The sequence below is a fragment of the Cricetulus griseus genome, chromosome 2 (assembly GCF_003668045.3).
Source record: "Cricetulus griseus strain 17A/GY chromosome 2, alternate assembly CriGri-PICRH-1.0, whole genome shotgun sequence".
NCBI classification, from domain to species: domain Eukaryota; kingdom Metazoa; phylum Chordata; class Mammalia; order Rodentia; family Cricetidae; genus Cricetulus; species Cricetulus griseus.
Genome location: NC_048595.1, coordinates 439391987 through 439418558, shown reverse-complemented (window position 1 = coordinate 439418558; position 26572 = coordinate 439391987). Strand labels below are relative to the sequence as shown.

The window sequence follows — 26572 nt, the reverse complement described above, 5'->3', positions numbered from 1 at the left end:
GTTTAAGTACATCCACATATTTCTGTCATCCTAACTCCGAACTATGAGGTAACTCTTAGGGTTTAGGACTCTTACAAACCATAATTCGTAAGTCAAGTATGGTGGTGCACACCTTTAATCCCAGCACTCAGGAGGCAGAGGCAAGCGGATCTCTGAGTTCAAGGCCAGTGTGGTCTACAAAGCTATTTCAAGGACAGTCAGGACTACAGAGAGAAATCCTGTCCCAATTCACATGCTGGTGTCACAATATGACAAGTTAAGTAAAACAGATTATGAAATATACCTGGTTCTTAAGAACACAAGAGTCCTGAGACGATCATGGTAACATGAGGGTCTGGTAGCAAATATGCTGAAACAAGACCTCGGACACATTTTCTCACAATAAAGCATGAGTTAAGTATAATTTCCATGCTGTGCAGTAGTGGCGCACATTTTTAATCCCAGCATTAAGGAGGCAGAGGCAGGTGGATCTCTGAGTTCAGGGCAATCTGGTCTACAGAGTGAGTTCCAAGATAGCCTGGGCTACACACAGAAACCTTATCTCGAAAAACAAAAACAAAACAAATATATATACACACAGACTTATATATTTGTATATATTTATAAATATCTGCCATTTTTTTGTGTGTATTTCACACATTGATTGACATGTGCAATTAGAAGATTATGCTGGCTTTCTCAAACTGGGTCTTACCCTTAATCGGTAATCATCCACAGTCCAGATTCTGCTTGCAAAATCATTTGAAGCTGCTAAGAGGTAAGCTCCCTACAACAATAAAAAGAAAAACTTTTAGCAAAATTCAGTTCACATAGTACAAATTTCCCAGTTAGCAGGTCCAAGAAGGAATTCAGATGCATTCAACTACACCGCTAAGCTAGACACAACCTATACTGCCAATGTGCTGGCAACTACCCCCACCTAGTCTTTGAAACCAAGTCCTGTTCCCCAGATTCACTTGACCTGACATGAGTGCAGTAGACATCTCAGGCTCAAAGCAGAGCTCAGCCCCGCCCACTCACTATTCCCTTCACCAATGTCCTTAACAGTAAGTGAACTTCCTTATATTACTAAGGCCTCCTAACTCATCTCCTACCCTTCCTTGAGGCTGCCCACCTTCCACAGTAGTTCTCCCCTTCCTCTGGAGTCCACTGCTTCAGCCCCACTAGGCTTTTGTGGGCATTTCAGACCTGCCTCTCTAGTATCAATCTGTTTTTCAAAATCTCCCAGGAGCCAAGATGTAGCTCAGTGATAAGGCAATTGTATAGCATGTCCAAGTATCTGGGTTTGATCCCCAAAACTGCCAAGATACCTCAAGACTCTCAGTGGATTTAAGGTTATTTAAAAATTTGGACATCATATATATTCTGACCCACACTTAACTAACTATTCTTACTTCCTTATTTCCCCCCAATATCCAGGCACTACTGCTTGAGGCATAAAGACACCTAGTCAATGCCCTTCCTTTAAGATAACGTTCTCAGCTGGGTAGTGGTGGTGCATGCCTTTAATCCCAGCACTCGGAAGGCAGACAGATTTCTGAGTTTGATTTTAGGTCAGCCTGATCTACAGAGTGAGTTCTAGGGCAGCCACGGCTACATAGAGAAACCTTGACTGGAAAAATCAAAAAGATAAAGAAAAGGTTCCATCATTTCAGTTAGTGCTCTTGAGCAATAGGAATGCTACCATTATTCACCAGCTACGGGACCAGTCTTGCTACAGCTCCTCTCTCTGCTTCCTCTACCTTCAAACCTACCCTTTGCATATGACCTCAAGGTCTGCCTCAAATGGCTTACTTTGCTCCCTAAGCCACCCCAGAGTTTTACTACCTTAATATCATGACCATCAATTCAATGCTTTCTGACCATTCTCTTAAAAATTTAAGCTGGGCAGTGGTAGCACACGCCTTTAATCCCAGCACTCAGGAGGCAGAGGCAGGTGGATCTCTGTGAGTCTGTAGCCAACATGGTCTACAGAGTGAGTTTCGAACATCCAGGGCTACACAGAGAAAATCTGTCTCAAAAAACAAAACCAAAAACAAACAAAAAAGTGTGTGTGTGTGTGCGGAAAACTTTCAGGAGTCAATTCTCTATTTTCACCACAGGGGTCTCAGGGATCTAAATAAACTGTGAGGCTTGGCAGCAAGTGCTTTTTACCTACTGAGCCAACTTGCTGGCGTGGCTCTTTGAAAGGTAAATTCCCGGCGAGAAGACACCACCCTGACCTTAGGAGCATGCATCTAAACAAACCAATCAGGCTTTGGAACAGTCAAAGTGGTAAGAGTCAGCCTCTGGTCTACTTCTAACCCTCCTCAGTGTGAACTGGATTCATATTGCAGAGAATAGGAAGTCTTATGGTTCTGGTTTCTTTGGGGAGGTTTCTCTGTGTATCTTTGGCTGTCCTGGAACTAGCTCTGTAGACCAGGCTGTCCTCAAACTCACAAAGACCTTCCTGACTCTGTTGTTTTTGTTTTTAATTTCAAGAATCAGATACCTCAAATTATTTTTAAAAAATTTCTAAAACTGGCTAAGCTGGTGGTCACAGTTGGGAGGCAGAGGGCAGCCGGTCTAAATAATGAGTTCTAGGACAGTCAGAGCTATGTAGAGACCCTATCTCAAAATACAAACAACCTAAAACCATAGGTATTAGTTACTTACAGCACTATCAAATTCAATGCTTGTAATTCCTGCATTACTGCCAGCCAGGGAACTCTTGAATTCACATTTATCTGCATGAAATAAAAAACTCAAAGTTAATGGGGAAAGTACTTCTGTGTATGTTTATCTTATTGATTGTTGAATAAAGTCCTGTTTGTCCAATGAGACAGCAAGTTAGACAGGACTAGGAGTCAAAGAGGATTCTGGGAAATGAAGAGAAACGGTGATCCAGGCAGGAAGTAACATAGCAAGGAGACTATTTAAACAAGGAGAAACAGGAAGTGTCCCTTTTGCCCTTGGCGCCTCCTCCAGTGGCGCCATGTGAGCCACTGGCAAAAGAGGGCACCAGCAGAAGGCATCCTCTATAAATCTTATGAAATATATATATATTCATGATAATTAAGACTGAGCTAACAGATGAGAAATCCTAGTCATTGGCCAAGCAGCATTGTATCTAATATATATATAAGTCTGTGTATTATTTTGTCCATCCACGAGGCGGGCAGAACTTTTGGCGGAAAGATTTATCCTAACAAATAAGTGCATTTAAAAGGGGCAGTGGAACACAGGCAAGTCAATCATGACACTGAACAGTTTTCCTGTAGCTCTGCAGAATCAGACAAGATAAACAGAAAACAGGGCATTCTGATGCAATCTGAGTCCAGAAACAGTGGAGATTCAGCAATGTCACATGTGTGTTTCCAAGTTGTCATCTGGGGCACATGCAAGACTTTGCATTAGTTCTCAGTGAAATCGACCACCACATTTTCATAATTCTTGTTTTGGGAATCTTCATTTCATTATGGTCTGAAAAACTGTTGGACTCTATAATTCTATCAATTAAGACAACCAACTATGAATACCTCCTTTCTGGGCATAATCCTCCCTCACCTTCCACCCATCTGATCTCCTCAGGTGTTTTACTGACCACAGACAACAGAACTATGCTGCTATTTAGTTAGTAGCTAGGCAAGTGCTCTACAACTGAGCTACACCTACAGCTCTACATAATCTTTATAAAGCACCTCTGCCAAGATTTATTTCCTTATGGTTGAGCTTTATCTTCGAACAACTTCAGTCATTCTATCTGTCCCAACATAAGTCTCTGAGTAAAACAGCACATTCTCATGGCTTCAGCAGACTAGGGGTTTATCTGAGTCACTTTCCTGCTAACCACAAATCAGGGAAGACGGCACAATGCTTCCCAACAATCAAAAGGTTCCACAAGCTGCTCTGGCTCAAACACACATCAAAGCAAAGTCTTTATCTCCACTGTAGAGCCTAGAGGTCTTCATTGTTAAGAGCAAGGGATTTTGACCTCAGTCCCAGAGAAGACGTAGCAGGAGAACCATGGGTTCCAGGCTAGCCTGCAAATACAGTGACGTCTCAAAAACAATGAGAATTAATTTTAAGTCATGTGCTCTCAGTCCTGACTTGACTCTACTGCTCATACATTAGACAAATTAAAATGTAATTTAAGGGGCGGGCATTGGTGGCGCACGCCTTTAATCCCAGCACTCGGGAGGCAGAAGACAGGCGGATCTCTGTGAGTTCGAGGCCAGCCAGGTCTACCGAGCAAGTTCCAAGACAGGCTCCAAAACAATACAGAGAAACCCTGTCTCAAAAAAAAAAAAGTAATTTAAAACACAGCAAAAAGTCACTCAGATGTCACCAGAGGTTCCTGGTAAGAACATAATGGGCTCTTACCTCCGAATACTTCCCAAAGTTTAACCCTCCGGTCCATGCCTCCGGTGGCCAGTAACCGGGAGCCTGGACTGAACTGCACTGCGTTGACTTCCCCATCATGTGCATCCTGCAAGACAGGACCTTGTTTCAAGCCCAGTTATCATCACCCAGGGGCCTACGATAAATACACACTCCTAGGCCACACACTCAGTCTCAAATAGAACTCTATCCAACTAGGAACTGCGGACACTCTGTGCCCAAAGTCTCCGAAGATTCTAGTTTCATTTTATTCCTAGAGCTGCAGTGGCGTGAATCCATTCATTTGAATTGTACTATTTCACTGTGTAGTCCAGGCAAACCCAAATTACAGTTGTAAAACTCTTGCCTTAAACTCCTGAGCTAAGTAAGGGTTACAGGAGTTCGCTACCATGTTTGGTTTGTAGTCACTTAAACAAAAAGTGTTCAAAATCACCCAGGCATAGTGACACACACCTGTAATCCCAGCTCCCAGAAGGCAGACAGACTGCCAGTAGTTCAAGGCCAGACAGGAAATACGATGATGTATACCCACAAAAAAGTACTCAAAATTAATGTATATTCCCTAAACTTTGCCTTTGCATTAATTTTATTCCTAAGAATCATAATTTGATTTAATTTTACTAGCTTAAAACAGAAAACTGAATGTGTGTGTTGTGTGCTCATGTGTGTGGAGGTCTGTCAGTCTACCTTAGTACCCTGAGACAAGACTTCTTACTCAACTAGAAGCTAGGCTGGCAATCAGCAAGACCCTGCAATTTTCCATTCTCCACCCCTCGGTACTGGGGTTACAGGCACAAAGCCATTCAGCTTTTCAAATGGATTCTATGGACATGAACACAGGTTCTCACAGATTGCAGCAAGTGTTCTCACCCATTAAGCCATCAATGCAGCCCCAAGAAAAGTTTTCTTGGTCAATCCCAATACTGTGAGCCTGTGTTAATTGCTCTAGAAACATGGTACTAGTATGTATTAACTGTGTGGTGTTCATCAAGTATTTAACTTCCTATAACTTCAGTATAGTTTTTTTTTTTTTACCAGAAATATTTTTAGGACTCAAACTGTGCTTGAAAAATGAATAAATGATTAAAAAAAGATCTATTTTGGAAGAATTATAAGTTCTTCATAGGCAAATTCCTTTCTGGATTAGGCTGACCCTTAATTCTGAGACCCACCTGCCTCTGCTTCTTGAGTGCTGGGATTAAAACTGTGTGCCACTTACTGTACCTGGCCTTTTCAGAGGGCAATTTCCAAGATTAATACAGATGAGCATTCATGTTTAAAGAAGAACAGGAAAAACATCCACATAAAAGAGGAAGAAATAAGAGGCAGTGTTGCGGTGTTCTCCCTGAACATGACAGTGGACACAGAACTACTTACACAAAGTTAATGAGCTAGCATCTCCCTAACTGACTGGGACATTAGCAGCACTTTGGTGCTGTGACTGTCCATGTTCCCTCGTGTCCAATGGTGGGAGTCCAGTAGGTGACTGGACTTCTCACCTCATGCAGTTCCCTTTGTTCCCGAGGGCTCAGATTGAAAACTTGAGATCATGCACTGTCACATCCACCTGCCACTCATCAAGACTCCTGTATAATGGGTTCTGTTGGACAGCAGCCAGCTGTGACCCATTCCTTCTCGGGAACACACACTGACCGAATCCTACATTGTCAGCTGCCCCACGCTCCCACACACGACTTCAATGTGCTAGGAAAAAAGTGGGCTGCTGGGAGCCGAGGGCAAGGAAGGAGCTGTGACATTTAGTGTGATCAGACCTTTTACCAATCATCATTGACCTCGGTAAGGAACTCAGCCCAATATGGAATCACAGGAGTGGGGTGGGTGTGGTCCTGCCACTGCCCTGTCCAACTCCTCCTCCAAAGCAGGTCTCCTCCTCGACCCTGAGGCTCAGTCAGCTCGCTGAATGGCAACGCCTGACTACCAGCGAAGCTCTTCTGAGTGTCCTAAACTGAAGCCCCACCGCCCAGGGGCCATCCCATCTCCACAGCACTAACTTACAGGCTGCTAGAACCACACGTCCCTCTCAATCTCCCAAAACCACCTAACCGACTCCAGGGTACTACAAGTCACAATGCCTCTGTGTCCCCACTGTTCTGAATGGCTTGAGCAAGGCAGACCACATTTCCTCAGGCTAGGCCAATTTCTGCTGTATGCCCGAGCTGGGACTAAGGCTAACTGTTACTGCCAGAACCCCAACATAGAATCCAAAGTACTGCTGTTTCTGTCCAGTGCTGTAGCCTGCTTACAATAACAGGCTCTTAGTGGCTGGTTTGCCCTGCCCTGGTGGACTTTATTATTTTTTCATTTTGTGTGTATGCATGGGTGTTTTGTCTGCATGAATGTTTGTGCACCATATGTATGCCTGGTGATGTGGGGGCCAGAAGAAAACATTGGATCCCCTGGAGCTTAGGTTACAGACAGTTGTAAGCTGCTATGTGGGTGCTAGAATTCAAACTCAGGTCCCCTGGAAGGGTAGCTAGTTTTCTTAACCACAGAGTCTTCTACCTAGCTCCCCACTTTTTTTTTTTTTTTTTTTTTTGGAGACAGGGTTCTCTGTGTAGCTTTGGAGCCTGCCCTGGCACTAGCTCTGTAGACCAGGCTTGCCTTGAACTTAGAGATCCGCCTGCCTCTGCCTCCCAAGTACTGAGATTAAAGGCGAGCGCCACCACCGCCCAGCATAGCTCCCCACTTTCTAACCTGAGCCATCTCTCTAGTGCCTCTAAAAGACACAAGCCTCCATCAGGAATTTCACCTTAAGCGGCAGTTAACTGGTAAAAACAACTGCACTAAATACACTGGCTTCTCACCATCCCTAGTTTTCTCTTGCCCCATTGCTCAAGCCACCAATCCTCTCAGCCAGCCCCAGTGTACAAAGGATAGCTTTAGCAAATTCTGTGTGCTGAAGTTAAGCACAACATACCTTAATTCCCCATAGGTCACAAAGCCAGCAGGTCTAAATAGGTCAACAATGGAAAGCCTAGATGCTGGCCCAAAGGACCCTTTAGTTCCAGATCCTGCTACTCTCCCAGCTCAGAGGGGTCTGGGTAAAGAGCATACTTACGAAGACACACAAGGCAGTGGTTGGGACTCTCACATCTTTACCGGAAGCAGGATGAGTGTCCACATTGTCCTGAGGGACTGGGATGGAAGAGACAGAGCGTCTCCTAAGGAACAACACAAAGGCAGACATTATACAGGACAGTTCAGGATTAGTGTCCACCAAACTGCTAGACAGGCCTCAAGAACAACCTTGCTTGAACAGTGTGCCTATGTTAATAGCTGTTGTCTTTTTAGACCCTCCAAAGTTCAGAATTCATACCATCTCACTCAAATGACGGGAGTTAGCACACACCTTACTTTTCTGTTTGCTAATTCATGGGCTCCAAAATCCAGCATTGACTCAATCCTGAACAAAAGTTGTTTGCCCTGTCAGTAAACTACGGAGAATTGTTCTCACCCTAACACACTAGCCAGCTTAGAGGCAAACCTCTGGCACTCTGAAGCACTATTTTGAGCTGACTTCCATGCCTAGCGGAATGAGCCTCAGCTTTCATCATTGCATCGTGGTCAAGGCAGAGTCAGATGCATGCCAAGAGGAAGAGCGTCAAGAGCATGGTGACTGCACAGAGCTCAACCTCATTGCCTAGCTCAAGGGCTCCAGCATTCTAGGAGCATGCAAAGCGCCCTGGTTAGCGTGTAGACATCGATGATTGCGGGCAGCACAGTGTGATCAGCACAATTATCAATAACCCACACTCACATGCTGGGCTGAGAGAGGGTAATATTTTCACCTGGCAGCATCAGAAGAAGAATGGTGTCCCAAAAGGGGAGATTCGGACAGACTAAAGGGAAAGGCCATAGATCAGCTCACAGCAAGATAAAGAGAAAGGAAGTTGCAGAAAAGAGAAAGAAGCTAAATGACAAGCTGAATTAAGGCATCCATGTTCTTAGCACTGCTGAAATTCTGCTGTACATTAAAAATAATACATCACATACATATGCTTAGGTATATTCACACATTTTTAAAAGGAAAGGTGAAGGTCTTCTAACCTACCCAAAGATATTAGTGATAGAATCCAGAAGGCCTCCAGCAGGCTGCGAGAGTCGCTTACTAAAGAGGAGGGGAGGATAGGTTTAAACCTTAGAAACATTTTGCCCCCAAATCAAAACAGCCCCTAAAAACAAGTACCTGGGAATACAGTTTCCATTCCCAAACCCCAGCCAAGACAAAGTCAACCAACACAGCATTTGAACCATCAGGAAATAGTAAGAAGGCAGAAGGGAAAACCCAGCCTACAACCTAAAAAGAAACAAGGCTCCCTAAGATATTCCCTGACAAGGGCTCTGTCTATCTCACCAAGAACTTCAGGGTATTAATAACAAATTTTTATCCATTCTTTCAGCCCTACATTAACAAATTAAAAAAACAAAAACAAAACACTACAATGAATGCTCATGGTGCATAATAAATAAATAAATTTAACAGTTAACCCATCTTTCAGGTGGCTACATCCCTCCCACTCTCCTCTGTGTGGGGTGGAAGAGGCTTGGGGACTATAGGTGCATCTGACTAGGTCCCCCGTCATGCCCACACACGGGCAGTCACATTGATGTTGCAGATCGCCTTTTCCCACCCAGCAGGTCCACTCACGTAGCTGCTCTGCTGACAGCTCGCACAGGAGAGGTCTCTTCAGTGTGATCTGAAGTCTCATCCACAATGACTTCAATGTCATCATCCCTGGAAAGAAATGAAAGTGAATCTGTGTTGTCCTGAACAGCAGCTCTCTCTGCAAAGCCAGTACCACGTTCTAGAGATGGACTCTTTAAAACGCGGCTGCAAAGTGATGGTGAAGGAGAAAGGGGAACTACATCATGTTTGAGAAGCAAACCATTTTACCTATCCAAAACCAGTAATGCCAACCAAAAATAATTTTCCAAAAGCAAAACTTAAACGCATGTGCTTCTAATGGCTGGAGAGTCTGCACACTTCCCCTGGTTCTGGTTTCAGAACACACTCTTTTGTTGTTTATGCCAGGCACCTCTGGTATTTTTTTCTTTCTGACTCTTACAGGTCAACTCTTTCCTGATAGTGGGGAAGGCAAGTAATTATTTTGGTCTTAACGATCTTCATGGAGAAAAAAAAAAAAACCTTAAAAAAATTAAGTGTTTATCACTACTATTTGGATTCTGAAGAATTTGAAAGCAAGATTTTTTTCTTCCTATGATTAGCTAGATTATGAGCATATACACTTAAGAACCTGTTACACCAACCAAGTCAAACCATTACTAAGTAAATTTACTTTCCCTTGTTTACTCTGGGGTCACATGTGACTGTCTCATACATACTCTTGGCTGGGGTATAGAGACGATAAAGAGAACAAGGCTATGCCTGATCTTCCCAGATCTATGTTTAAGAGAGTCACAGGGGAAAGACAACAAGAGGAGTAATATGAACTGAACCTACAGTGATGCTGTGACGAAGTCTCCCGGTTCTTAAGTGTCTGGCAGTGTACATAAGCCCACACCCAGAAAATGCCAGGTCTTTCCTCCACATCCGGAAATGTACATTTCTCTGACCAGACTGTTACATTCCTGAGGAGTAGACAGGCTGGGAAAACCTCTACAGCAAGCTCTCCAAGGTTTGCATTTCAGCACAAGCCCTCCATGCGGGATCCTGGGCAGGATGCTGGATCCTTCTTAATCATGTCACCTGGTTACGCTGGTAAATAGGAGGCAGACACGTGATAATTCTTTTTTTTTTTCTTTTTAAAGGAACGAAATCTCTTTTAGGCCACCTACTTATTTACTTTTCGGGTTTGAAAAAATACATTAGGTCAGGAGACACAAGCATTCATATTCTCTCCTAGAGCCAAGGCTTAGCCTGAGAATTCTCCTTTCCTCTAAGGGAAAACATATGGGCTTGAGTTTAAACAACTCCTCTCCACTTAAAAATGTACTCATTCCTGAGTGTTTGGCCTGCATGTATGTATGTATCATGCTGGGTACTGGGGAGGTCGGAGGGCACTGGATCCCCTGGAACTGCAGATACAGAAGGCTGTGAGCCACTATGCGGGTGCTGGGAACTGAACCAGGTCCTCTGCAAGAGCAGCCAGTGCTTTAAACTGCTGAGCCTCTCTCAGCTCCAGGAGTCAGTACACATTAAAGTAAGAGCAAGTCATAATTCTGAAGCTAACTTATCCCAGAGCACAGAGGACTGTCACTGAAATACCCACCACTTAACACAGGACTTCCAATACCAGGTTCTTCACCTTCATTAGTAGGTGGACCTGGGGGGAGCTGGTTTGAGTTCAGTTCTTTTTGCAAAGAGATCTCTGACCTCACTTATGTCTCAAAAATTGGAAAAGCTTCCACAAAGGTCAAAGACCAAGACAGCAAGAGACTGAAACCACAGCCCAGATTACATGACAACAGGTCTAGTGAGAGGAAGGCCGGTGATCCAATTGTCTACAGGAACCAGTAAGGAGTTAGTCAGAATCAGCTGATCGCTGTCAACAAGAAAAACTTCTTGGAAAGTAATTTGGTGATACATCTGAAACTCTTAAGTCAACACAATATTACTTTCAAAATTTCATTCCAAGTAACCGATCTGAAACATGGACAAAGGCCATTTTTCAGTACATTATTTCTAAGTGCAATGAGATGCCATCAGCGTAAAAGTAACAGAAGTGGTTGTACACATCCTACTGTTACAGTGGTGGCAGAATAATGTGTTCTTACTTTCTGCTTCTAATTTTTTAACTTTGGGCTAGAGCTGGCGCTCCAATCCCCAGTACCTTGTAATAAAATGCCCTTTAAACGTTTAAAGAAATGAAGCAAAGCATTCAGAGCATAACTGACTTCTCTGTACTTACTGCTCAACAGGCAGAGGTTCCTTTGCTGCTTCTGCAAGTTCCTTCTGCAGCCGTGCCTGGCGCCTCCTGTTTGCAAAAACAAAAAACGATCAAACCAACATGTAAAAATTTCACTCTCAACAAACTTAGTTCTGAAAGAATATTTGAATATTCAGTGCAGGACTGGGAAGATGGCTCAGTGGCTAAGAGTGTTCACTGCCACAGGCATGAGAACCAGAGTTCAGATCCTACCACCTACATTAAAGGCCCAGCATGGCTGCATGCCTATAACCCCAGTGGGAGTGTAGACAGGAGGATCACTGGGGCCTGTGCTCAGTGCCAGCCTAACTTCAGGTTCAGTGAGCAAGTCTATTTCAAAGGAATAAGGCACAGTCACAGAGCAGAACACCTAACAGCCTCCTTGAGTGTGCCTCCTGCCCCTCAGCACACAAAGAATGCTTAAGGCATATCAAATAACAGCTAGTATGACCAAAGGCACCCAAATACTGATGAGATACCCACTATAAAAAGGTTCCAGGGCCAGTGAAAAGGTATGTGCCACCAAGCCTGACGACCTTCGTCAGATCTCTTGTGGGAGTCACCTGTGGCAAGTGTACTCTCCCTCACACAAAGGTACATCATGACCCCAAAGCTAGTTATGGTTATGACTTTGCTTCCTGTAGTAAACTATCTACTAAGAAAGCAACAAAAATAAGAAGAAACTCAGGAGGCAGAGGCAGGCAGGTCTCTGTGAGTTCTAGGCCAGCCCGATCTACAAAGCTACACAAAGAAACCCTGTCTCAAAAAACCAAAAAAGTAAAATAAAATCCACTGTCTGTGCGCTTATGCCACAACTTTATTTATTTATTTGTTTGTTTGTTTTTGTTTTTCAAGGCAGGGTTTCCCTGTGGCTTTGGAGGCTATCCTGGAACTAGCTCTCGGAGACCAGGCTGGTCTCGAACTCAGAGATCCGCCTGCATCTGCCTCCCGAGTGCTGGGATTAAAGGCGTGCGCCACCACTGCCCGGCTGCCACAACTTAATTTAAGAACGGAATTTTTTTCACTATGAATAACATGCCACCCTGACCAACAATTTGTCAACAAGTTTTCTTACTTCTCTGGGATAAGGTCCAACAACTGGGGAAAGTTGTCAGATTCCTGCTGGTCTAAAGCAGTCCTCCTACTGATGGTGCCCTGTGCTTCCAGAACATACCAGCCTAACAAACTTTTCTGTCATCTTTATTGACCATTGCCACCGCTGCTTGTCATACCCATCTTTCCTAATGACTGCATTAAGAATACTTCATTTGGAAAGAGCATTTCTGGTCCAGGGGATAAAAGTGATTGATGTGAAAGTCTGATGATCTGAGTCTGATTTCCTGGGATCCACATAAGGGGAGAACTCATTCTACAAAGGTGCCCTCCAGCTCCCACATGTGCTCTGTGGTACAGGCTTTCCCTTCCCTACCTGTGTGGGCACATACACAAGAACACACAGAGCACTGAAAGAAACCAACATTTCTTGATTTACTGTTCTCTGATATTAAGAAGTCTAACATTTTACCATCATTCCTTATTTATTATATTTGATTTTCTGACTGCAAAGTTCTCTAATATTTCTATTTAGGAACTCTTCATAAAATGATCAGCACTCATTGTTTTCTAACTTGACCTTTAAACTTTACTTTTCCACTAATGAGAGCGCGAAACATGGCAGGGTGTGCACTATTAGTCCTTAGGACTCATTTCTAACACCACTGCAGATGAACTAAAATTCTTTTTAGACTGAGTTACAGATAGAGATTTTTCCAGACAGATGTTTTAAAGTGTAGTCTTATTGTCTGAATGGGATTATGTGTGGTAATAGTGACCTTGACCATAAATACACCATCAACACCTATGTGTGCACTCATGTGTGTTCTAAATTCCTTCATGTATTGTCACACAGATGCAAGTTCCTAAAATAAAGGATGGGAGGCTTCCCTACCAAAATACAGGATACTGGTCAGACAGGTGTTCTTTTCAAAAGCTTTGCTGTTGTTGTTGTTCTGGATTTATGGGGCTTAATCAGGGTGACTTAGTGGGACAGCATTTACTGGATGGTTATAAAATTCCTTATTCAAAGTGCTACCACTGGCACCCCAGTGACCCACTTTTAATTCCTGGCAGAAATCCTACCCAGACTTCACTGTATTAAAAAATATCAGCACTAAATTTGGTTTAGGAATCTCACTTTTATATTCCCGAGATTAAACTACAGTTTTCTTACATACTAGCAGAATCAGAATTTTTGTATATGTCTGAATAGCTTCATGAAATTGGGAGATAGCACGGAGACATGCAACAAGGATGCACCATTTGAACAGTGTTCCAAACAGTGCATCATATCCCTCATATCCCATCCCCCCCCCCCCCCCCCCCCCCGCAAATGCTTATTTCTCTTCTAATCTGGACCATGTTTTCTCTCTGGTTCACATCTCCCCATCATCACCACATCAACAACTGCCAGGCATGTTTTTCTTTGCAAAGAACCAGGCTCTGCTCCACTAAGCTCAAACAACACTAACTGAAGCTAAGCATCCCACCTGGAGTCCTTCTCGTTTTCGGCATTGAGACGATTGGCTTCCTGGGCCTTCTCAGCCATCCACCTGGTGACCAGCTCTTGGTTCTCCTCAGTAGTTTTCCTTAGTTTCTCCTCTAGAGCAGTAAAAGTAATCTGCAGGGCATCATACTCATCCTTCAGAGTCTGGTTGGCTAGCTCCAGGTCCTGCAGTTTGGTGCGCAGGTCCAGGCACTCCGTCTCCAGGTTAGAGATGGTCTGTAAACACTCTGCAATTCTGAAAGTACAATTTGAGAGGAGCTTTCCCTCATCTGAGCCCTGTACCACAGACAGAGCACCTGCCCAAGTACCATCTAGATGGGCTTGAGCAAGCAGCAGCAGGAACACTGGCCACCATACCTGGCCTATTCAGCTCCTTGGTGTGCAGAATAGTTCTTTTAGCAAATACCTAGGATGAAGCTCCTACTAACCACAAATGGCTAGTAACTGTAGCTTTCAGGAAAACAGGACCTCAGAGAAGGGGAAGCTCTAGGCACTTCCCAAGTGGCAAAAGGCCTTGTAAGGACCTCTCCACAACTCTAAGACACAAGGTCTAAGTCTGTTTCCCATCTGCCAGAATTCTTGCTAGTTACTATCTTTCTGCTCACAAATGTACCTTCCACCATCCTAACAGACACATGCTTGGATACTGTGGCCCCACCTCTAGTGGAAGACACCAGTGACCACACATAGTGGCCGTGCAGAACTGAGAATGCCTCCGGAACATTCACTTGCAAGGGCCATCATTACTTCCTTAGGCAGATATCCAGCACATAAAAGCACCAGGGCACTGCCCTTGCTTCACTTAGAAAAGAACTCCAGATTGCAAGCAATGCAGCAATAAAATTCCTGCGGAGAGCAGCATGGCTACTGCTTGCCACCAGCCCTGCTCACGGTAGAGCAGCAAAACCAATGTGTAAGCCAACAGCAGACCCCAGGAGACACAGTCTCTACTTACTTTGCTTCATTCATCTGCATCTCCCTGTCCTTCTGCTGCATTTGGTTATTCAGGTCAATCACCAACTGAGCTAACTGGGAGACAGAAGACTCTCATAAATAAGAGGCCGTTGAATCTCAACCACAAGCCACACAGTGGGTTACTATTTCCTTTATTTTTAAGAAAGAAGTGGTGCCTGTGGGCTAGGTAAAGTTAAGAAGGGAAAAGGAGATGGTTGCAAGCAGGCAGAAGGGCCTTTGGGGCTGTCTGGTGCCTCTTACAATCTTGGCCAGGACATTTGTGCAGAGGATACCCTCCACCTTGTGACTGACTCAGCTGAACACAGTAAAGGTATTTTCTCATCCAGAGCTGTCCTATGGAAGACCAAAAACTAGGGTAAGGCACTCAACCTCAGTGACTGATATTTCAGGGTTCACACTCAAAAACTGATGCACCAGAAAGACCTTTAGGGAGTCACATAGTAACCCTTTTGCTCTTGAAGACTTCCCTACCATTTCTCCTATGCTGCTGTTAGAGCAGTGGTCTGGCTGTGGCTCAACTCCTGCTTCTGGACCTCATGCTGATTGATGGATTTCCTTTGTTGTGTCCTGTCCCATGCCCCCACCTTCCACCCTGCCTCATGGAATTTGTGATGTCAAATTAGAAAGTGCCTGCTTTTCTTGCCTTTACCAAGAAGGTCCTGAAAAGAGCAAATGGGCTTTCTTTACCTCCCCACGTTTCTTGTGCAGTTCTGTCAGCTCTTCCTGGTGTTTAATCCTCAGCTGGGCCATTTCTTGTAGCTGACTATCATTCCACGCACCATCGTGTCCAGGACTAAAAATCACCACCAGCCACATGAAGGCAACATGTGAAAAAGGAGAGAGAAATTAAGTATCATACTCCAGACCTTTCCCACTAGGCAATGGGGCACTAACTCAAGAATTTAAACCTGCCAATCTACCAAACCATTTTGGCATCTGAAACAGTGGCAAATCTTGAGCCACTATGGGAACAAAGCCCCATTGGTGATGGTAAACCAAACAACCACAGCAACCAGTCAGATCAGGAGCAAAGGCTGGGCTCCTGAATTAAGTGTAGGTGAATAGCCAACACACCCACACAGCCAACACACCCACTCATCCGCAATATCTGCATTCCAGCCCTGTGCTGGGTACTGCTGGTTCTGACGAGAAAGGCAGAGGGGGTACAGAGCTCTGTCTTCAGTCATCTAACAATCAATAAAAAGCATGTGTGATGTTAAATGCTACAAAGGAAATACAAACCAAGGAAGGAAAGTCCTATTTTATTTAGCACGAGGAAGCAGGACTTCCCTACGGTGACCCGAAAGAAATGAAGGGCCAGCCACGTGCTCACCCCTACCTGGAGAAGGATCCTCTGAGTGGAGAGGGGAGCATACTACAGACCTGGGAGACAGTGAAGAGGAACAAGAACCAAGACTCAGAAAGTAAGGTTATGCTGAGCCTTCCTGCCACTTCCCTGGGGACTGTGGGGTGGCATTTGCTCACTGCTGAAAGGTTTTACCAGTCTGGGGTGGGGAGGAGGTGCTAAGACAGGAGCAGAAACAGTGAGACCAATTAGCAGACACTGAATAACCCTTCTGGGCAAAGTAGCTCAGACCACGGGGTGCCAGTGGATTCTGACGGGTGCTTACAGTACTTGGATGTGTGAAATAAAAGACTGGCAGGAGTAAAAGATGACTCAGGGCTTTGGGCCTGAGCAAACAGCAAGCCAGGTATCATCAATTAATTGTATGGCAAGACTGGGGAGGAATAGGTCTAGGCGAGGACAGAAGGACTGTGATGGACATCTGCACCGAAGGTGCACACAGGTAAGGTCAGCACACAGAAGTGCACAATGCTACAGGAGTATAGGCCACCCCAACAATAATTTGTTTTGGGAACTTTGTCAGATATTTGACAGTATCTGAGAAACAACACTATGACGAAAAACAGTGAGAGGCTCTAAATTACAAAGGCAGAAAGGTGGAGGGGCAGAAATCAAGGAAGTTAATCAGTTAACAGCTGCCGGCAAAACAAACTATGTGGAAACGCAGACTTAAATCCCATCACAATGGATCTCCAAACCCTGTTCAGAGAACTCTGGACTCAAACCCAAGCAGATCCAAAAGTAACCATTTTTCCTCAAGGAACTCCTACCAGTCCCAAAGATCTCCAAAGCTCAAGGGAAAGCAAACAAAACTGCCAATAGCTCTGATCAGGTGCTGTGACTATACACTTTTACCGAGGGCTACCTAGCTCTGCTCCCAGTATCGGAAGGACCAGTGTCCCAGGTTCTGACTCTTTATTTTTTGGCCAGCATCTGCACTGGACTAATAAACACTTTTATTTCAGAGATTCTGCAAAACTCCGGTTGACAACAATTGGAGATTTATGGTTCAAGGGAAGGGTGTTGGCAAGAGCTATTAGTAGGTGACTGTGAACTGGAAAAAGTGATAGGAAAAAGGAAGAAGGCTGGACAGTGACTAGAACATCCACACTTAAAGGGAGAACAGTCTGCTCTTTAAGACTTAGGCTACAGTGGAAAGGGGGGAGGGGTGATGACAAAGAACAGCATAGTAAGCTGGGCGTGTGGTGTGAGTCTTTAGTCCCAGCAGAGGCGGTAGGATCTGAGTTCAAGGCTAGCCTGGTCTACACACTGAGTTTTAGGACAGCCAGGGCTAAACAGAGAAGTCCTGTTTTGGAACAGCAAAGTAACATCTTGCAATTCATACTTCACCTATACTTGGATTTTTATCATCTATCTTAAGCATAAATATTCATTCATCTCACCCTTTTAAGTAACTGGATACTTTCCGTAATCTTAGTCCAAGAAGTAGACAACAGCAGTCAAAAAGTAGAACACCCCATATAAAACCATTTGTAATGACTTTGAGTGATTAGAAAGTATTTCACCAAATCCTGTTCTCTAAATGCAAAGCAGCATGGGTTATGCAAAGCATCAAATACACTCCTAACCTATAAACTGGAATTCAAAAGAAAGGCTCCTGACATCAAGGCAGTAAGAAAATTAAGTCATTCCTCACACAAGGCTGGGAGGGGTTTAAAAGAATAACAGGGAGGACTCCCTAGGATGGCTAACTGCAGACAAGAACAGCAGGCTGAGGGGAACTTTCCATACAGATAGACACAGCTCCCATCAGAACTGCTAGGAACAAGGCAAGAAGGGCCAGGCCACTCCCCTGCTCTGGGACCAGTGACTTCCTCCTACTCACAACAAAACAAAGGGTCCGATACCTTCTGTGAACACTCAACACACTTCCAAGGAGACATCCCTTTGTGCTGGTCTCTGGCTTAGTTTCTGACCCCACAAAGTGAACTCTTAACTCTCACCTTTGCAACCCCAATGCCTGGACACACTAGTCACAAATCTAAAGTAAAAGAGACTCTAACCATAGTTCAGGAATAAAAAGTGGTAGCAAAATAAATGTACACCAATGGACAGACTCACAAGTGCTTACACCCAGACAGAAATACAATCTTTTAACTGAATGAATTTAGATGAACAAGAAGGTAAAGTCACATTTCCTGTAACTAACCAGATCATTGTAACTAGTATCTTAAACACTACAGAAGCGTCTTCAGGTCACACAGGCAGGATCACCTGAACTGTGATTAAGTAAAACACAGAAAGGAAGCCGGGCAGCTCCACCTGTTCTCTAGGATTTTGCCCACTCTGTCACTTCCCAGAAGACCATCTTGAGAGATGGACAGAAGGCTATGGGGAAGATGCATTTACAGGCAGAAGTAAATGGTAAGCCACACTTACCATTTCTAGTTTTGTTTTTAAAACCTTAAGTTAGCTACCTTGTTTTTAACAATTGCTAGGTGTCAACATGCAAAAAGACTGTAGATTTTTGATTAATAATGGGTACTGTTCCCATATTAGCCATCAACTATGCATACATCTCAGACACTATGGAGAAGACAGAAAGACTCTGAACCCCATCTGCACTAGAGTATGGCTTTTCATTAGAGTCCAGTAAACAATCAAATACCCCACATGAACATATACTGCTACTTTCCCAATCAAATTCTCAAAAGAAAAATAACAACCTGTTGGAACTTGCTAACTTAATTTCACAAGCTAAAGCTGAAAACACTAGGCTAAAAAAGGATCAAACAGACCAGTACTATAATAAAAAGCAATCTGTGTTTATTTGCCAGTTAATCCTGTTTTAACAAGGCCCTAGAAGACTACTTAGGAACCCAGTTGGTTCTGATCATTCAACCTTTTTTTTTTTTTGGTTTTTCGAGACAGGGTTTCTCTGTGGCTTTGGAGCCTATCCTGGCACTTGCTCTGGAGACCAGGCTGGCCTCGAACTCACAGAGATCCTCCCGAGTGCTGAGATTAAAGGTGTGCACCACCAATGCCCGGCTCAACTTTTTTTTAAAGGCTGGTTCACACTATGTTGCTAGCCTGCCCGCCTCTGCCTCCCAAGTGCTGGAATTACAGGTGTGCAACACCGGAACTAGCCCTTTTTTCTGATTATTCAAAAAACGAGAACCCAGTGGATTAGAAGTGAGACTGAAATAGGTACCATGTGAACAGACCTTGAGAAGTTTCTCAACAGGATAAAACCATACTGGTAAGGTTTCTAGGGGTGAGTATGCATATCTCCTGAACAACCACTTTAGTTACATGACTTTAGGCATTTTTATTTGAAGGGAATTGAGAAAAATTAGGTTAGAAAACAAGTGTTTGCTTTAGAAAGTGCTCACTGAGCAGGGCATGCTGCTGCACCCCTGTAATCTCAGCAACTGGGAGGCGGAAGAAGGATGGCTACAAGCTCAAGACTAGCTGGGCTGTAGTGTGAGGCTTTGCCTCAAAAATAAATAAATAAATAAACAAACAAACAAATAAATAAATAGAGAGAACAGTAAGACAAGCTTAAAATGTACAATATAAGTTTGTTTCCAAATACCTTATCTCGTGCCTGTTTGGTATGTCATGCTTTTCAGCTTGTAGTTTCTGGGCCAATACTGAATGAAGATCTGACTTTTCCAGCAACTTGGTATCTATATATATATAAAGAAAAAAGCTATTATTGCACCATGCATATAACTTACAAAGCTCAGAACCAAAAAAGTACTAGATGCCCTGGGCATGTGTCATCATTATTAGGGGGCGACAAACTATGTTTGCAGTAGGCTTGGTCATGTGTAACAGTCTAGGAACTCAATTCCTCAGGTGCTTCTTGGCCTAAGCTTGTGAAGCCCAACTACAGACATTCATGGATACACAGCTGTAAGAATGACCCCTATAGACAATTAAAATTGCATTCTAGCTCCAAGGTTATTGCTTTCCGCCTCAGGCATCATAGCAAAATGAAATGCTAGGTGTTATAGAAACTTACTGTACTGATGAATTTAAATACTTTTTAGATCAGGGTACTGGGAAAAACAGAAAGTCTAATGGTCTGTAAAGAAAGATTAGAGCCCAACACAGGAAAAATAAGGATAAAATATTTAGACTTTATTTACTTGCTGTTTTTTTCGAGACAGGGTTTCCCTATGTAGCCCTGGCTGTCCTGGAACTTGCTTTGTAGGCCAGGCAGTTTTCAAACTTAAGAGATCTGCCTGCCTCTGCCTCCCGAGAGTTGGGATTAAAGGCTTGAGGTGAAATATTTAGACTTCTTACTGACAGTGATGAAATAAGAGACTGTAAAAGCAAGCAGCTACAAGAAAAATATATGAATTAGAAAGATGTCAAAGTCTCCTGTGAGGCTTCTTGCTCAGGCAATTGGATGGAGGTTTGTCTCAGAACACTGTAGGGAAGACTTTGGCAATAAACAGTCTTTCTGCCCATATGAGATGGCAAATAGTAAAGAAACTCAAAAGAACAGACAGGGCTTGAAAGACGCAGTCAGGGACAAAAGGCACAGTCCAATAAGGTGTGATTGAGGGGGCTCTGAAGGCACAGAAATGGGGTGATCTCTCTACAAAACGTCAAAGTCTACAGTCCTATAATAAAAAGCAAATCAACAGCAAGGAAACATGGCCAATCTATTAACGTGGAGCCATGCAAAATAAACAACTGGGAGGTGAGATGACAAAGTTTAAGATTCTCTTTCCTCCTGCCTCAACGAGATGATGGGACAGACTCAGCAGACTTCCTAGGGGAGGCCTTACCTTCTCCCAAGGAGCAGATGGGAGGGGAAGGAGGGGGGAGCTGGAGAAGAGGAGGGAGGGGGAACTGGGATTGGAATGTAAAAATTAAATTAATAAAAAAAAAAATAAGAAAAAAGACATCTCAAAAAGCCGGACGCTGGTGGCGCACGCCTTTAATCCCAGCACCCAGGAAGCAGAGGCAGGAGGATCTCTGTGAGTTTGAGACCAGCCTGGACTACAAGAGCTACTTCCAGGACAGCCTCCAAAGCCACAGAGAAACTCTGTCTTGAAAAACCAAAAAAAATAAAAAATAAAAAAAATCTCTGTAATAAAATTTAAAAAGAAATAAAATAGATAACCCCCCCCAAAAAAAAAACAAGCCAAAAAATTGAATAAATAAATTTATGGCCTGTATCAGGGGGAAAAAAAAAAGATTCTCTTTCCTGGAATCTAGTTTTTTCCTAGTTATCTGATGAGTGGGTAGAGAGCGAATTCGTAGCAACTTCATTTCATTTGAAAAGTTTTCTTGTCCATATGCACTGAGGTATAGTTCAGTGGTAGAGTATTAACTAGTCTAACATGTTTAAGTCTCTGGGCTTGAGGCCAAAGTATGGCCAAAAAAATTTTTTTTCTCGCTTGATAATTTGAAACAAAAAAAAACTTTCTTATGTTAGAGGACAAACAGGAGACACAGCTCAGCACATCAAAGGACAGCTCTGAGTCAGGGGCAATGCCTCTAATCTCAGCACACTTAGGCTTAAAAGAGGATCTGGGTTGGAAGCCAGTCTGGGTTAAAAAAGAGACCCAGTCTCAAAAAGTAAAGCACCACCTCAGTTCCAATCTTGACATACAGAACAAGAAATTGAACAAGGCAACTGTGTAGACCTATGAAGCAGGGTAATTACAAATCAACACAACAAAAGTCAGACTCGATGGCAGTCCCATTTCTCCTTGACAACGGAAGTCCAGGAAACTTCTTCCTACATTTGATTACATTTAGGATGATGACAAAAGGAGGGATTTAAACTCTGGTTCCACTTAGATTCACCACAGACAGACACTCTGTGATAACAGTAGGTAGGTCTGTTAAAGGACACAAGGCATGTAAGAGGACTCCTTCATCAAGGCCTCTTTTCATGTTTCTCTCAGGCTCAGACAGGGACTACACAGGAAACACAGGTGGACGGTCAGAACTGACAGGCTTGAGAAGGCTAGAATGAACAAGGTCAGAGTCAAAGTGGAAAAAATATGCCCAATGCCCCGGCCTATAAAGAAAGGAAAGGGTTAAACAAGCAAAGGCTGTCTGTCTAACCTGCTCCAAGTCTCTCATATTGTTTTCACTTCCCTTGGCCCCAAGAGCCATTACTTGTCTGACTAAAGATATATTCTTTCAATAGGATCAGATCCTGTACTTTCCCTAAACTGACAAACACTAGTATATAACAGCCCAAGGTAGGGTGGGACAATAGGATTAACTTCCGAAATTATAGCTTTCTATTCTATTTACTATATTCACTAACCTAGCAAACTCAGAGATCCCATGCTCCAAAATCTAAAAATAAAAGAAATGTCTTTTCTTCTCTTTGTTGTTGGGATATCCCAGCTTCCCCTGCTCCAAGTAGACAGCATTATTTAAGGACCTGGAATTCATCTCAATTTGGAATCTTCATTATTTATAACACTGCCCTTCCTGGGCTTCGGAGACGGCTCAGCAGTTAAAAGCTAGGCTCACAACCCAAATCTGATTGTTCAGATGCTTCTGCCCTCTCCTACCCACCAGTTTTGAAATTAAAAAAATGATTCAAGTTGTGTCCCAGATTATTTGCACCTGACAATTATGTTTTACCATACAGATGGCTTTTAAAGCCCTTACAGACACTATACTGTTTTTTATGAAGCAGGCAGGGCAAATGTTCACCCCCATTTTAAAGACACATCAAACCAGAGAAGTAAAAAGGTCAGTAAAGAGCTAATGAGGCCTACAAGGCAATTTGATTTTGAAGTACAATATCGTCTTTAAAAAATACGCCCCCCTCCCCAAAAAAAAACACAAAGCCGGGTGTTGGTGGCGCACATCTTTAATCCCAGCACTCGGGAAGCAGAGGCAGTTGGATCTTTGTGAGTTCGAGACTAACCTGCTCTAAAAGAGCTAGTTCCAGGACAGCCTCCAAAAGCCAAAGAGAAACCCTATCTTGAAAAACAAACAAACAAACAAATAAATAAATACCCCTAACTTTGTTTTATGTGTATAGGTGTTTTGCCTGCAAGTATACATCTGTTTACTGCCTTTATGCTTGGTGCCCATGGACACCAGAGGAAGGCATTATGCTCCCCTGGGACTGGGCTTACAAACAGTTGTGAGCTACTGTGTGAGAGCTGGGGCTTGAGCCCAGGTCCTTTAGAAGAGAAGCCAGTGCCACTAAGGCATCTCTCCAGTCTTGAAGTACATTAGCTTCTAAAGAAGCAGGAACTGCAACCATCAAATGTGTAAGGGAATCAATCACATTTTGAGTAAGAAGTGACTTCCTAGGCTACAGAAATAGCCATTGCTCTCCCAGAGCACAAGGGATTAACGCTGCAGATTCACAGCACCCTCTTCCTTCGCACCTTTTAAAGCAGCTAAGTGCAGAGAAAGAGAGAGGATCTCCCATTTCTTGGGAGATCCAACAAGAGCAAATGCAAATTAAGTGTCTTAAAACTAAGACTGAATCCCAGCCACAGCATTAATTCACACTTAATCACTGTTGGATTGGTGCTTTGTAGAGTTTAAGATGAAATGACACATGCCGATTATTTAACAAAGTATTCAAACATGTGTACAAATCAGAACCATTACTTAGGAAGACTTTGCCCAGGTTAACTCAGGAAGCAGATGGGAACTTAGGACCGAAGTCTTCGCTCAAACGTCAAACAGACTGGCAAAACTGGGGACACGAAGCACGAAAATGCTCATGATACCTGCGCCTCAGGAACTCAAAAGATACTTTTGATTTTTAAAATCGTAAAGAGCAACGAAGAAAAACCACTTCTTTCTGGCCTAAGGCTTCCAATAATAGAAGAGGCTATGATCCAACGGACAAACCGTAAGATTCAAAATGTGTGTAAAAAAAAAAAAAAAAAAGGAAGAAAGAAAATGGAGAAGCCTGAGAAATCAAAGACCATTCGTTCCACAGTACTCCGAAGAGAACGTTAATCTCTCAGGTTACTGTTTAAAGTCGTTGTCTGTCTCGAACTTGATCCCCTAAACAGAATGTTTCTGGAGCCCGACTACCTAAGTGAGCACGAGCACCGAGTGGACAGTCGTGATTCACGACCACAGACGATGCCCGCGGAAAGAAAGTGGAAGTGGAACCTCCAGGATCCCACCCAAGGCTTAAGTCAAAGAAGGAAGGAGAGCGCTGCAGGGGCTCGGGGCGCGGGCCGGGGCCGCCACGCGCGCGGGCCGAGCCGGGGCCCGGCCTGGGGTTCCCGCGCGCGCGCTCCACTCCAGCCCGGGCCCGTGCGCGGCTCACACTGCAGGATGATCTCCTCGAACGCCTGCCTCTGCAGCCGGTCCCGGCGCCTCAGTTCCTCCGCGATGTGGCGCTTCCAGCGGGGAAAGTCAGCGGCGCGGAGGCCCGACGACATGCCGAACGCTGCCCCGGCGCCTCCAGGCCGCCGATCCGCGCCGCCACTGGGAACCGCGGGCTGCGGCGTGCAGCGGGCGGCGGGCGCAGGGGGCCGGCCGCCGGAACCTCACCGCCACTCACAGGGGACCCCTGAGGCTATCCGGGACGGCCTTCCGGTCCCCGCAGGAAATGACTTTGGAGGGGGCCGGAAGGCCCGCCTCGTGGCTGGACGTCGGAGGCTGCGCGCAAGCTCGCGGCGGGAGACGTCGCGGGACGCTCTGAAATGACGCAACCTTAAAGCCGGAAGCGTCGGTGATGAGAAACTGCCGCTGTGGGGCGCCCTGGATGCGCGGAAGGAGACAGGAAAGGGACTGTTTTGTCCTCCAGTGTCTGTTTTCCTATATATTATATATATATATATATATATATATATGAAAATATATATATATATATTTTCCTTTCTTGGTCTCCCTCCTTTTTCCTCATTTCAGCTCAGAAGTGGGGGCCACTCCTCTCCGAGTAGCTGAATGTTGAGTGACTAGTTGCCTAACCTGTAAAATAGGAACAGTAATGGGACTAAACAGGATTGTGAAAAGCTATGTAATGTAATTTCTGACTCAGATGCATGGCAAGTCTATCTTTTTGTTTGTTTGTTTGTTTGTTTTTTGGTTTTTCGAGACAGGGTTTCCCTGTGGCTTTGGAGCCTGGCACTCTGTAGACCAGGCTGGCCTCGAACTCACAGAGATCCGCCTGCCTCTGCCTCCTCAGTGCTGGGATTAAAGACGAGCGCCACCAACCCCTGGACTCAAACCATCCTTTTGGTCTTTTGGTTCCTATACTGTCAAAGTAAATAAGTCAGTTGAGAGAGACAGTTTAAGCAGAAGTTTAGCAAAGCAAACATTCTAAAGAAAGGGGAGTGGGCTGTTGCAAAGGTGTCTCTGTTGGGGATTTTATTGACATTTTTATGAAAAGGAGGTGGGCAGCACAATTCATGGAGTAAGGCGTCCCTTTTCCTCTCCCAAGTTATGGTGGACAGAAGGGAGAAGACATGTCAGAGGATCTTCTAATAGCATCCTTCATAGACTGGTAGGAACAGAACAAACATGGATCAGAGGAGGAGAACAGTCAGTTTCTAGAACTGTAGTAAGGACACTCCATTAGAAGTCACTCAGGAGGCACTGAAAGGACCCACAGGAATCAGAGATGTAAGTGATTTCCTCCTACAGGGAAGGGAGTGAAGAAACAGATCCTGAAATTCACCAGGAATATCTCCAACTATAATGGTGGGGTCAACTGCAAAAGACCATGGCATTGAATCTTGACAACTAATCATGATGATTTTCTGACAGGAGTATAATTAAAATAGTGCTGATAATTTTACTAATTTGCCCAGGCAGCATTCACTTGGAGTTATGTCAAATAATATTTTGATGCATGACCATATGCAAAAATGGTTTGTCACAGCATTACTAATAATAGTGTAAAGTTAGAGATGGTTTTCCAACCCTAAGAGATTGTCCAAATTGTTGTAGCTTCATTGTTAATTGCTCATAGAAACTGCAGTATATGGCATAGATCTTACTTGTTTAAAAGAAGTATTCCTAACTCCTCAGACACTATAGATACTTGTTGAATGATGGATAATTACTAAACTAAGTGGGATAAGCTCTGCTCCATCCTCTTTCCTAACCACAGCTCTGGCTAGCCCACCCTGAACTATCCTGAACTATCCCTTCCATTACTGTGCTCCCGCACTCTACAGAGTATTGGGCTGTCTCCTCCCTTCTGATATCTTGGATTTAATGCTCTGTGGCCACTTCTTCACAGAGGACAGTTCTTAATGACCAGGTCAGATCTCCCTCTTACAAGTGTACATCTCCTCATAGCCTTCATTGCATTTGGCATTTCACACAGGTATTAGTGCCATTACTTGATGGAGGGCTGACTTCCCCAGCTCATCTGTTGTAAGTTCCATGAAACAAGAGCCCTGTGTATTTTTGCTTATTGTTACTGGTCCAGCAAAGACTTAC

The 26572-nt window shown here is 44.0% G+C and overlaps 1 protein-coding gene and 1 non-coding gene across 3 annotated transcripts in view; both read right to left on the bottom strand.

Annotated features, from left to right (window-relative positions):
- Atg16l1 (autophagy related 16 like 1) overlaps positions 1–24720 on the bottom strand; it is a 35345-nt gene extending 10625 nt beyond the window's left edge. The window contains exons 1-12 of one of the 2 annotated variants that reach the window (XM_027397479.2): positions 24447–24720; positions 19749–19842; positions 15514–15619; positions 14807–14880; positions 13835–14086; positions 11271–11336; positions 9050–9136; positions 8453–8509; positions 7460–7562; positions 4363–4468; positions 2656–2726; positions 695–766 (exon numbers count right to left, since the gene is read on the bottom strand). In XM_027397479.2, coding sequence (XP_027253280.1) covers positions 695–766; positions 2656–2726; positions 4363–4468; positions 7460–7562; positions 8453–8509; positions 9050–9136; positions 11271–11336; positions 13835–14086; positions 14807–14880; positions 15514–15619; positions 19749–19842; positions 24447–24561 — 1203 coding nt within the window. In that variant the 5' untranslated portion in view covers positions 24562–24720. The remainder of the gene's footprint in view (positions 1–694; positions 767–2655; positions 2727–4362; positions 4469–7459; positions 7563–8452; positions 8510–9049; positions 9137–11270; positions 11337–13834; positions 14087–14806; positions 14881–15513; positions 15620–19748; positions 19843–24446) is intronic. The other variant, XM_027397480.2, reaches the window with a different exon arrangement.
- Positions 5905–6174, bottom strand: LOC113831047. The gene has a single exon (XR_003481743.1).
- Positions 24721–26572: the final 1852 nt, after the last annotated feature.